Below are 12,187 nucleotides of genomic sequence, written 5' to 3'. Positions count from 1 at the left end.
GAGCAGAGGCAGTCCCTTTCCAGAAGTGACAGGAAGGGTAAGAGGAAGCTGAACTCACAATGTGAAATGATCTGTTGAAAATCAATGGCAGAGCCAGGTGTAGAAACCACATGTTAATGCCCTATTACAGGGGATAATCTGCTATACCATATGGCACCTGGCCTAAAGAAGCCTTGGAGTATGTAAGACTGCATGAAAAAATAGTTCAGTTCTGCCCTTGAAATGTCACTGAAAAGTTAAAGGGAAATGGTTTGAACTCATAAAAATAAACAAGTCCAATGCTGATTCTTGTAGGGTTATGAGTGACTAGATTGGCATGTGAAGCCATGAGAATGGCTATAAATTTAATATGTTTAATAGTGCACCCGTTTCATGAAGTAGAGTTTAATAGTGTACTCTACAAACAGATCTTAAATTGCAGCAAACAGTAACATCAATATCCTTTGTTTTCCTGATCCTTTTACTTAGCGGATCACTGGGCAGTTCTGAGGAGATGGGGCACTTCCCGTGAGTGGTTTTCAGCAGCAGGATTTGGTAATCATCAGTCAAGGGCCTGATAGTCTCTCTCTACTGTATAGGCAGATGCCATTTCCTTTCAAAGGCTGATATTTTTAGTTGTTTTTTTTTTTCCCCAAGTTTTCCAGGTTGTCTTAGTGACTCCTGCTTCATGATTAGAACCAAGAACGCTAGGATAGTCTGCCTTTGGAATTAAAATTGCCACATAACTATCAGTAATATAAATTTCTGCAATATGTTTTAATAAAATGCATTGACAGTTTGGTATAATTTCTGGGTGCAATTGTATCAAAAGCATACGGCAAAGAACTAATATATTTTTTACTTCATGTTCTTAAGTGCACTCTGCGTTGCTTTGTAGATTCTCATTTGCCTTTGAGTCATTTGTCAGCCCTGCAGATATCAGACAGTATTATTCAGGTTTCTCGTGTGCTTCTTTGTTCTCTTTCTGGCTGTTTTTGTCAAGTATTGTCACTTTTCTCCCAGTTTAAAAGTTACTTGTTTACTCCCCACGTTGCTGTGAAGACTAAGCCTTTTTGTATGCTTTCTCTCGTAATTGTTCCTATACCACTCTGCTTAACCTTTCTGAGTTTCAGTGTTATACGGTTTTCTGACTTGCTCTAGGATCAGCAAAGGATGAGCTCGGAAGCAGAAGTCTTAGATGTGCTGGTGGACAATTAAGAATTGAGAGGGTGAGAGAAAGACAAGCATCCAATCTTTAAAAATTTACCAGACTTCTAGGACTTCTGCAATTCAGTTTGCAGGTACACATAGCTAGTATTAGCAGTTCTTAATTATGTGAGTTTAACTGTGCTCCCAGTTATAATGGTTAGCAGTTCTTTCTTTTAGCTATTAACATGAGGAAGAATTGTAGCTTTTTTTGTTGTATATAGCATAGAGGCATGTTGGGACTTCGCGCAGACTAGCGTTGTAAACAGTAGAAGTTGCGTTATTTTGATATGTATTGTTTGGAAAAGGGGGAGTGAAGCTATGAGAATTTGAAATGAAAATTGGTAATTGTGCCCTTTGGGAAAGGGCAAAATATGGTATCAGCAAAACATGCAAATGCAAGCTTGCAAAGCTGATTATCCTGCTTTTCGTGTGTTGTATGTAATGAGTTTTCTTTGTTTTGAGAGCACATAATATTGCTGCTGCTAAATACCTTCTTTCCTGTAAACAGATAAGTCTCTAACGGGACTACAGTTATGCAAAGCAATGCTAAGATTCTTCAGAAATGGCAAAGTGTGCTAAGAGTTAATGAGATAAACAGCATGGTGTATGGCAGGCTTTGTAGCGGGGTGGAAGGTAGAAGTTTGTAGCATTTAACTTGCTTTGAAGCCTCTGAATGCCGAGTCATTTAGGTATCGAGGTATCAAAGTCTTAATATTAAGAGAAGCTGAGAGAACTTCCTCTTCCAAAAGGCAACTGTGACTCTTGATGAGTCTTACTGGTTTGTATTTAAGAACAGTGCCACTTCTAGTTGATCTTTCTGTCACTAAAGTCCGATACGTTATCGGATTGAAAAGCTACCGGTAGTTCCCTGAGCAGCAGAACTGAGGAAACCTTATGTCTGTTCAGATAACAGCAAATGAGGCTCCTCTAGCGTTCGCTTCATAACAGTACTCCTTAATCTGAACTAAAATCTTCTGATCATTCCCCATTTTATTGCTCTTTGGTTCATGTCATTGTGGGTTCACAGAATAGATCTGCATATCCACCAGCAAAACTTAAGTGGAAGATGGGCTCAAGGAAGGTGTGTGACGTGACTCCTCTGCTGAGAAGCACCTGGTCTGCAGGGCTGGAGTAGAGCTGATTGAAGTCAAGCCCCTCTGCAGGTGTCAGGCTTCAGCACCTACTCTTTTGCTGTAGAAAGTCATTCCTACTTGCTGGTGTTGACACACCCTTTGGAACTGAATCACACTAAGGCTGTTCTGTGAGTTCAAACTGTATTAGTCATCAGAGAATCCATGCAGGGCTTGGCATGGCATGAATGCTTTCGTAACCAGAAAAGCTTGAGTTCAAGTTACACCTTTTTAGAGAGCAGAAATATTTTGGTTATTTTTGTTGATTGCCTATATATATCTAACAAGGCAAATTACAGGGGAGGAGTTTTGTGGCTGGGATCATAAGGTGTGTGAATTTATCCACACACAACTCCTGACTCTTTCTTCCTGTATGATTTCACTTATATCTAATAATGCTAAGGGGTATTGCCCATTTGGCTTTGATAAGATCTGTATTCTCCATGGGAATTTCTTCCAGAACTTGTAAGCCTTCAATGTTACTGTGACCTCTGCATCTCCGTCAGACTTAGCCAAAACTGGCCAACAGTTTTAAGTACTTAGTAGGGGTACTGAAAGTTTCCCTGTGTGAGCCCATCAAATTTTATTTTAGAAAATAAGGATTAAAATATTCCAGTGAATATCAGTCTTTTAAGTTATAGGTATTCTTTTTTTGTCTTTATGAGCATGTTACAAAAAATTGAAAACCATATCCTTTTGCTTCAGCATACTTCCTAAGTAAGGAATCTTACGTCACCTCACACATCGGTTTGACTCTCTTAGCTAGATGTCACATTACCTAACTCTAGTTCAGGGGAGCATATTTTTATATTTAAGACAAAACCAATGGAAGGAAATTAGAAAAGGGTTTTTCTTTCATGAATGAACACTATTCTCACTGATTCTGTTGGGAGTGGTATTGACTCATGGGGGGAAAAAAAACCCACAGCAAACTAATGGAATTCTGTTTAGGTGGAGATTTATGCACGTTTAGTCTCAAATTGGTACATATTACATACCTAGTAGAAAGGACCAGAAATGCATTGTTTGTCATACTGTGTAAACATGGAAAATGTTTTAATACTTGAAGTATTCACATGACCAGTAATTTGTATAGTCGTGGAAGTGAGTGATGAAACTAAAACTTGCTTATGTTTCCAACTTCTTTGGTAGTTACTTGAACGCTAATGAACCCAAATTTAACCCTCAAATGGTATATTTTAAAGAGGAATGCTAATGAACCCAAATTTAACCTTCAAATGGTATATTTTAAAGAGGAACGCTAATGAACCCAAATTTAACCCTCAAATGGTATATTTTAAAGAGGAAGGTAGTTCTAACGATACTTGTCGTTCATGTCTTGAGAAAGATGGAGAAATAGTTGGGTATTCTGGAAGTATTTGGACCTTCTGGGTAATAAAAATGTGAAGTAGACTTTTAAAGAATTTCTAAAAGGTTAACGGTAAGGTGAATTCTGGGTACCAATGCCAAATATTCTGTTTACTAAAAGATAGATACTTCATCATGTTGAAATGATTAACACTTCCTAATCAGGTTTCTTTTCTGTCACTAGCTTCTACATTTCCCAAGAGTGATGTAGAAAGCTGGTGTATTGCTAGTGCTACATAGTTCCCTGTTCCACTGGGGAGAAAACTGGGCAGGTTGTGTCAACCAGAGGACTAAGCTGGGGGCCACAATGAACGCCACTATCTGCTGGGAGTTCAGAAGCTGAAATATCTTCCTGAGCTTCTGCCTCTGAGCAGAACTGCCTTGCTGCCCGTCCCAAAGTGAAGCAACATGTAAATGAATGTCACAGGCATCCATCTCCTCTATGGGCTCTGGCTACCTGACAGGATCTCATTTGTAACATTTAAATTTACTCAACAAGGAAACCTTCAGAAGAACTGAGAAGAGGCATAGTGAGTTTTAGGTACTTTGTCTTGAGGGTTGCAGGGGTTTTTGTACTTAGTCTGTGGACACCGATTACTGCGTATCAGTTTCAGTGACATGCTTTCATGCAGTAACCTTAAACCATTTCCAGCCTGCAGAACAAGTTAATTTGGACAAACACAGTTCCTGTAAAATAACAGGAAGCCAAAAGCAGGGAACAAAAATAACCACCAGTAAAAGCTTGAAGTTTACAATTTTGTATTATTAAAACCAGTAGTAAATGTCTGGAGAAAAGGGTAAGAAATGTGACTTGAAGTCAGCAGTTAATGGAGCTTTTCTTTTTTTTCTTTACATTTAAGCAATAAAAATAAGGGGGGGGGGGGAGGGGGGGGAAGTCACAAACACCACAAGCATGACTGGAATTATTAATAAAATTTGCTTTAGTGGTAGAGCATTAAGGAAATGCAGAATATAAAAGCAGTACTTTGTCCTCCTCTTTCCTTTTGCAGCTGTAAAAATAACCAGTAAAATGTACAGAATATTGTCAGCTTGAACAGCTTTCTTGGTATCCTTTTAGACTTGCAGTTATATTATTAGGAAAATGTTCTGATACTGAAGCATCAGAGTGGTATTTTGAGATGACAGCAAGTACCTATTTAGAACTAAGTGCAGAACTTTGACTTAAGTTTATTTTTCGGTACATAGCTGGTCAAAAGAAAACATAGCTAGTGAAAAACATGCTACAACAGGAGAAGTTTTAAGGTTCGGGTTTTTTTTCTAGAGAGAAAGACTTACTTTTAAGTTGATAGCGGTTTAAATACAAGTGCTTAACTTTTTCTGCTGAATGCTGTATTTAATAACAAAGATTGCTGTAAGGAACTTTCACTTTAGAAACATGTAGTCTTAGCTTTTGTCCCTCATCAGATACTTAGTTACTTTTCTCAATTTCATGAAGAAACAGAGCGAAAGGAGGAGATAATACCAGTTTCTCTTAATCTTGCATTTATAGCATTCTCAGAAAAACAATATTAGAAAGAGTCCAGGGTCTGGAAAGAAGTTCCTGTGTGATCGGATTTATTCCCATGCCTTCAGACAGCCACAGTTTTCACACACACTTGTCAAGTTCAGTGTCTCATAAGTTTGACCACAGCACTCCTGATAAGTGCTCCACACCTTAATTAATGGCTGTCAGGAATAGAAACTACATTATGATTTTTAATTTACACTTAAGATAAATGAAATAGTTTAGTAGTATTTCTTGTGCCAACACTTTTCCTTTACTACTTTCAGTTATGCCCAGTCCCTTGATGTGTTTATAGAGAATGATCAGCCATAGACTCCTGCGATGGATTCCCCTATACCTGGTGATCTTTGAACTCTTGCTTATGGGAATTAGAAATGTTTGTGATTTTTCAAGACAAGATCTTACCAGTGCCTTGAACGATAATGCTAGTATTTGCTACGGGAAGTAGGCTTGTATGTCTGATAAGTCGTAAGTTAGATACCCACCTAAGTTAGTTTTTTAGTAATACTGTAGACGGCTGGAATATCTTCAAATTTGAATTCCTAACTACATCTTGGCAAAAACCATTAATTCAGCTTCCATGTCTGTTCTACTGCCTTTCCACACTTCTCAGAAATCACTTGTTTTCTGCTAGAATATCACTTATAACAAAAATTTCTCAACAGCTGTAGCGGGGTAACTACCCATCCCCTTCCAACCTTTGACAGGTGTTCTGCAAACACAGATCTCCTCATCTCCTCCCAGTCAATTAAACCAACTTATGCTCTTGGCAGCCCAGACATGTCTACTAGTATTTTGTGTCTCCCTAGATGATCCAGTAAAGTGAGCTTTTGTATGTACAGTTTTCCCTGATCACGCACTTACTGCTGCTGACTACGATGTGACCTATATGTTGCATTCCAGTAGAAGTTTGTGGCCATGTGTAAATTATTCAGACATCCCAATTGTTTAATGACCTGATCAGTACATTTTCAGATGGTGTGCATAGCAACACGTGTACAGTGACACTGCACTTCACATGAGGATGAAGTCACAAACTTGTAAAGCATCATTTAAAAGTTAAAGTTACAGAAACTATGATGGCAGTTGTCTGTCTATGTTTTGTTCTTTGATTGTCTATCTGAAACCAATTAGAAATGGAGTGTTCAGCTCTTTGTAGGGTAAGGCAATGTGATCTGGGGCAAACAGTATTTATGTTTAACATTAGGCATAGAAATAGGCCTGTGGGGCCAACTTAAAGCATATGCTTAAGCATATGCTCAGCATATGCCTTGCTGGGCTGGATCTTAGTACAGGCTCCCTGCCATTTTGTTGTCTTGTTGTTGCATGTTAATGAAATTAAAGAAGGTTCCACCATGTCTCAGTACCCTCTCATTTTTTATTAAGAGCACCGTTACCTATGCTTCATCAAACATTTTTTCATACAACCAATACATCTGCATATATGCCTGTCTTCTGCTTATGGGCTCATCAGGAGAGACTCTGCTCCTGGGGAAGCTTCAGATCAGTTGGGTTTTGTGTGAGTTGCTGTTGCTACATTCTAAACATTTTGCAGTCTGTCAGGCTCTCATTGCATTCTCATTGCCATAGTTGTCCTGCTACAGCTAAACAGCTGAAACAATTTGGTTTAAACTGAAAGAAATAAAAGTCAGCTTCACTATTTTCCAGAACTAATGCTTCATACTTTTTTCCCTCCTTCACCGAATGTGTAAGCTGGCGTATAAAGTATCTTGGCCTGTTACAGAGCTGCGAGCAGGAATGTTCTGCAGAGTCTGAATGATTTGCATTAAAAGAATTTACTACCACATGCAAATTAGGATATAGAATCCTGCCTGATAATAAATATGTGTTTGTAGATCACCTGCCATGTTTCAGCAAATGAAATAAAACAATCCTTGAAGTAAAATCACAGTCTGATTTGGCTCTGTAATTTTGCAGATATTTTCTCGAGTAGATTACTGTCTCTAGCTCAAACTGTGAAACTGGCAAACAACATCGATGCAAGCCTGACACTCTTTCTCAAACAAATCTGGAAAGCTCCTGTCCTCTCCAAATATCTGGGCACTGCTGTCTACCTAAGACAGTGAAAATCAATCATTTTCCAGTCAGATCACACACACATCTATCCTACTGTTGATCCAGCTGCACTCTGTATTGTAAACCAATAGCTCCTCTCACCGAAGGTCCTTGGGTAGTATTAATTACAAAGGATAGTAACTAATAAAAGCATATACAAGATTTGGCTTTAAAATTAATACATATACTGTACCAGAAAATTACATTTTAAACCTGCTTTTTATAATATATTTTGTGAAATGGCAGGGAGTAAATAACAGGTAACTTAGAATCTTTTAAAAAAGTCATTAGTCCGTTAACACTGTCTGGTTGATCTCTGTCATCTTAAAAAAGTTCTTTTGAATACCTTGGGGGAAAATATTTAGTTGGTTCAAGTCAATCAAACTCACAATTTACCCTACAGTACTCAGCACCAAGAATGCCTGTAATATAACTGTAAGGACCACTCTTGGTGGGGAAGGGGGGTGGTTATAATAATTATTTTTTCTTTGAGCCTCTGTTCATACTCTGACTATATTAAGTAGAAAGGTCAAAAATGTTTTCAGACACAATCTGTAGGGAAACTGCCAGCTTGTTTTGAAACAGTAGTAGAGTCTGTATGTTCTGATTCAAAACATACCAGACAAGGTAACTTACCACCTTGTTCTTCAAGAGCCTTTCAAAACCTGTGTAAGCAAGCAGGCAACTAGCATCCTGGAGTTTGCCCCCTGGTTAGCTACACAGCTAGAAAACCTTGGATTTCAAAGGGGTCTAGGCTCCACAGCTACAAAGCAAGAGGCAGAAAGACCGCCAAAAGTTATCCATGAGCTTGGATACTTTTGACGTGATACTCCTGTACAGCATTTAGGAATTTGCAATATATTAAGTTATTAATAATGCTGTAATTATAATTTTTGGAGTTTCTATAAGTGCTTTCAAAAAAAAAAAAACCCAACAACAAACCCCACCAATCAATCTTCTTTCCTTTACCTCCCAGTTCTTTCTGGAATTTTACATGGAAAGGATATTCTAACCTGGGATGGTCTCTGTCCGTTGGTAGTTATGGATTGTGGTTATTAACAATTATTAACTTAATTCTCTGAACGAGGCATGAGCAAGCAATAGCATGTTACTATTCATTTAGGCGTTGATTCACAAAGCACTTGCTGACATTTATTAGTTGATTTTTGTTTGGATGTTAGAACTCCTCCCTTATGGCTGTAGGTGCTCTAGCATCTGATCAATAATGGAATTAAACCTGTAACAGTAAAGGCATACGTCATATATTCATGAATAAACTGAGGGCGGGGAAACCTCCTCTGACTTCTCACTAACCCTTTTTATAGCTCCATATAAATGTGGAACAGAAGGGGTGACAGAATGTCTCCCTGCAGCACCCCACACTTCAGAACTTACCAGGAACAGAAGTGATTACAACTAGCTATCAGGGTCTCTTGCAGAAAATAGAGCAGGTGTCAATGAGATTCCCACAAGTATTTTCAGTAGCCTGTCGATGCAAAGTATTGCTGAGCTGAGCTAATCTTTGTAGTGCTATCAAGAAGTAGAGTTATCAAGAAGTAACACATCAGTATGTATTACGTATTGAAACCATAGTAATGGTATTTGCAGCTGTATTCAACCTGACGACCCGTTTTTGTGCATTGGCACAGTCATTCATTTCCTACTGCATTACCTCTGCCCCATGAAGCCAACTATAGAAGAATTCCATGAAGATTAATCCTGGATCTTCCCCTGCAAAAGTTAGGCATGCTACTGTGGTTAAACTTGGAGTTCTTTCACCTCAGCATCTAGGATCGGGTGTGAGCGTAGTAGAAAACCTGCCTGATCTAGGTGACTGAACAGCAGCTCTGATTTTGCAAACTCATGCGTTCCGGTAGCACTTTGTGTCTGCACAATAATTATGGGCATTCATTCCATCGCAGTGTTCGCTATCTATGAGCTGAGTGTCTTGGCCGATCGTTGGGCATCCTTTTTGGCAGTGAAGAGTATCTGATGCTTCCAGTGGAATATTCATTTTGCCTGTCAGAGGTCTATGTTAGAGCTACTTACAAACCCATTCACAAATAAAAACTTTCAGGAGGTAATGAAGTAGGACCAAAAGTACAAAGCAAAAAATGCCCTTTGCTCTCTCCCTTCCCCCTTCTCCCCACTTTATTAAGTAAGGATCTTAAAGACTGCATGAGAGAATGCTGAGTAAAATGCTTTCAGGCACATGGCTGTTAAGTTCATTCCATTTGTTCTGATCCTAGTGCTGGTATCATTAAGTATTTGAAGGCTAGTTTAGCTCCTTAGAAGCACAGAATTCCAAATAATTTTAGTATGAAATGCAAGTCTTACTATTTGCATGAGTGCAATTTATATTGCCTTATTTACGTGCATACTTTTCAGGTATTGACTACCACACTTCTTCAGCAAAATGAGAACGTGGAAGTGTTGTGATTTGTATGCAGTCCCTTGCTGTCAGCAAACCGGCCGAAGCTGTTCAGATAGAAAAACTCTGACGAGGACAAAACTGTAGTGCTAAAACTGAGTATTGTCTGTTAAAACTTGAGTAGAGTTAAGCACGCTTTATGTAAATATATCAAAGCCACCTGCTAGAAATCATTTTGGCTCTGCAGTGTTCCAAAAGTTCTGTACTTGTTGGGTCTGAAAATAAATATCCTGTTGCATTTTGTTGCCTGCGTGTAATACCATCAGTGATTCAGTTCTAAGCTAAAAGAAGGTTTGAAAATGGTGTCTCCTCTAGCAGCCTGAAAACACTGCAGGAATGTCAGGCTCTAAGGTACACTGTAGCTGTTATAGAAATTCACATTTTCAGTCAAAGACAACTTATCAAAAAATGAATAAAATAGAATTTGCCTTTATCTTTAAAAGGTTTTTTAGAAATTCTCCGAGGTAGTTTGCTGATAGCTGCAGAGTAAAACTTTATTCACGGCCACATATCTATTTCCGTAGATCTCAAGAAGTTTAGCGTGCATCTTTTTTGTCACAAAACTGACTGAATAATAGCAGCAGAGTTCAGATTAGTTTCTGAAAACCAGTAAGTTTTTCAAGCAGTGGAGAATCTGGCCTCATTATGAATACCAGAGAATGCAGCAATATACGTGTTACCTCAGAGGTACAGTTAATTCAGGCAGGGTTCCTGTTCGGTTGAGCTGGAATTCTGTTCTGATATTTTCTTGTATTAATTAGTATCTTGAGTCTCCCATTATAAAAAGGATCCTTCATGCATACCTTCCAATTTACTCCAACATAGGCAGTTTATATTTTTAATGTATTTTTTGAAGCAGTATTACATTAAAAATTCTGGTTTCCCCATTTGTTTTATCCTGAGCTTGATGTAGGAACAGTGCAGAGGGAGAATGACTTTTTTTAGCCTTCAGTATTTTGGCCTCCAGTGTGTGTGCCCGCTCAGTAATGATAGTGGGCAGGATATGTGTAACAGTACAGCTGAGACCGGCCAGTATGCAGAATACCATCGGAAAGCTTTTCTGCATTTATCTTTTTATCTCGAAAAGGGCCTGAATAGAAGAGGTAGTAAAGTTCCTGACCCTATGATAAAGCTGTGATGTAAACTGGCAGTAGATGGAAAATACTGTCTAGTTTGTCCTGTGACATACCATCAGTAGGTTGAAGTTGCCTGTTATTGTATGATGTCATGCTTTTTCTGCGGTTGTGGTTTGGTTTTGTGGGATTTTACTATTTTGTTTGTAAGTACCGTATAGAGTTGAGATATCTAAACGAAAAGATCCATGTGCAATTTATATTATTTTGCTGCAAATTACTACCTTTTAAAAGTGCATTGGTGTATAGTGACTTGATTCCCTACCTGTTGACTCCATTGGGAGTTTTGAAATGGATTACTCTGGATACCAAGACACATGTCCTGATTCTGTGTATAGCAATACAGTGAACAACATTAAGAGTGTCAGTGCTCTCTGTAGAGGCATAGTAAATCACTGGATGAAAACAACCACATTTCCTGCTTATAAAACATTGAAAAAGACCTGATAACTTTGGCTGCTTAAAATTTATTTGGAGACCTACTCTCTATAAGTTTGCACAAAGGAGTGAATAAAGCTTATAAGCAGCCTTTAAAATATTTCCCCATTACTGTATAGGGGTAATTTTTATGGTTTATAGTTTCAAGACCAATAGTCAATCACTAGTTTTTTATCCCAGAGCATATGTTTACAACAGAGATACTAAAGACTTGAAAATAGAGTAGCTTATAATGGAAGAGACAGCTCATCTTTAACTTTGGAAGGACAAGCAGTACCAATTTAATTAAAGCTGTGTTAAAATAGGACTGTCATTTGTATCACAGTGATTCTCCACCCCTCTGAGAAGTCCTCCTGCCATTTTGTGCCACACATTCTTGTCTTGTGCAAATTAATAGATCGCTTTATTTTCCGCAGGAAATCTGAAGACTTTTATAGCAAATCCTCCAGTGTCAAAATGAACACAGGTATGCTGCTTCTGCGAGATTTTTCTTTACTCTTCTGTGTTGTTTAGTAAGCAGAGAAGGTCCCTACTCTATGTAAATTTTCATGAACAAATTGCGCTTTAGTTAGTGCTGGACTCAAATTAAGCAAGATATTTTAATAGTATGTCTGCTTACGTGCGTTTGTATTCCATATATAAAATTTGCATACATGTTTTTCTGTGTATGGATATATATGGATATGTGAAATATACATGCATGTTTAGCCTTCTGTGCTGAAGTTGTAAGTATCAGTTTTGTATGTGTATGTTTTCTGTAAAAATATGTAGTATAAGGCCATAACAGCTATGGAAAAGTGGTGTTAAAGCATCACATTTTCCTAGGAAAATGCACATGCTTTAAATATACTTCGTTTTCATTCTCTACTGTCATTAAATTAAGGCATATATATACACT

The 12,187-nt window shown here is 38.1% G+C and overlaps 1 protein-coding gene across 7 annotated transcripts in view; it reads left to right on the top strand.

Moving 5' to 3' along the window:
• The window catches only part of SORBS2 (sorbin and SH3 domain containing 2), a 248,174-nt gene that overhangs the window by 150,245 nt on the left and 85,742 nt on the right, over positions 1 to 12,187 (top strand). For all 7 annotated transcript variants that reach the window (XM_040609464.1, XM_040609210.1, XM_040609116.1 and 4 more), the window contains one exon: positions 11,706 to 11,755. In XM_040609464.1, coding sequence (XP_040465398.1) covers positions 11,746 to 11,755 — 10 coding nt within the window. In that variant the 5' untranslated portion in view covers positions 11,706 to 11,745. The remainder of the gene's footprint in view (positions 1 to 11,705; positions 11,756 to 12,187) is intronic.

This window comes from Falco naumanni, chromosome 1 (assembly GCF_017639655.2).
Source record: "Falco naumanni isolate bFalNau1 chromosome 1, bFalNau1.pat, whole genome shotgun sequence".
NCBI lineage: Eukaryota > Metazoa > Chordata > Aves > Falconiformes > Falconidae > Falco > Falco naumanni.
The sequence above is the reverse complement of the archived record's forward strand: the minus strand, read 5'-3'. Positions and strand labels throughout refer to the sequence as shown.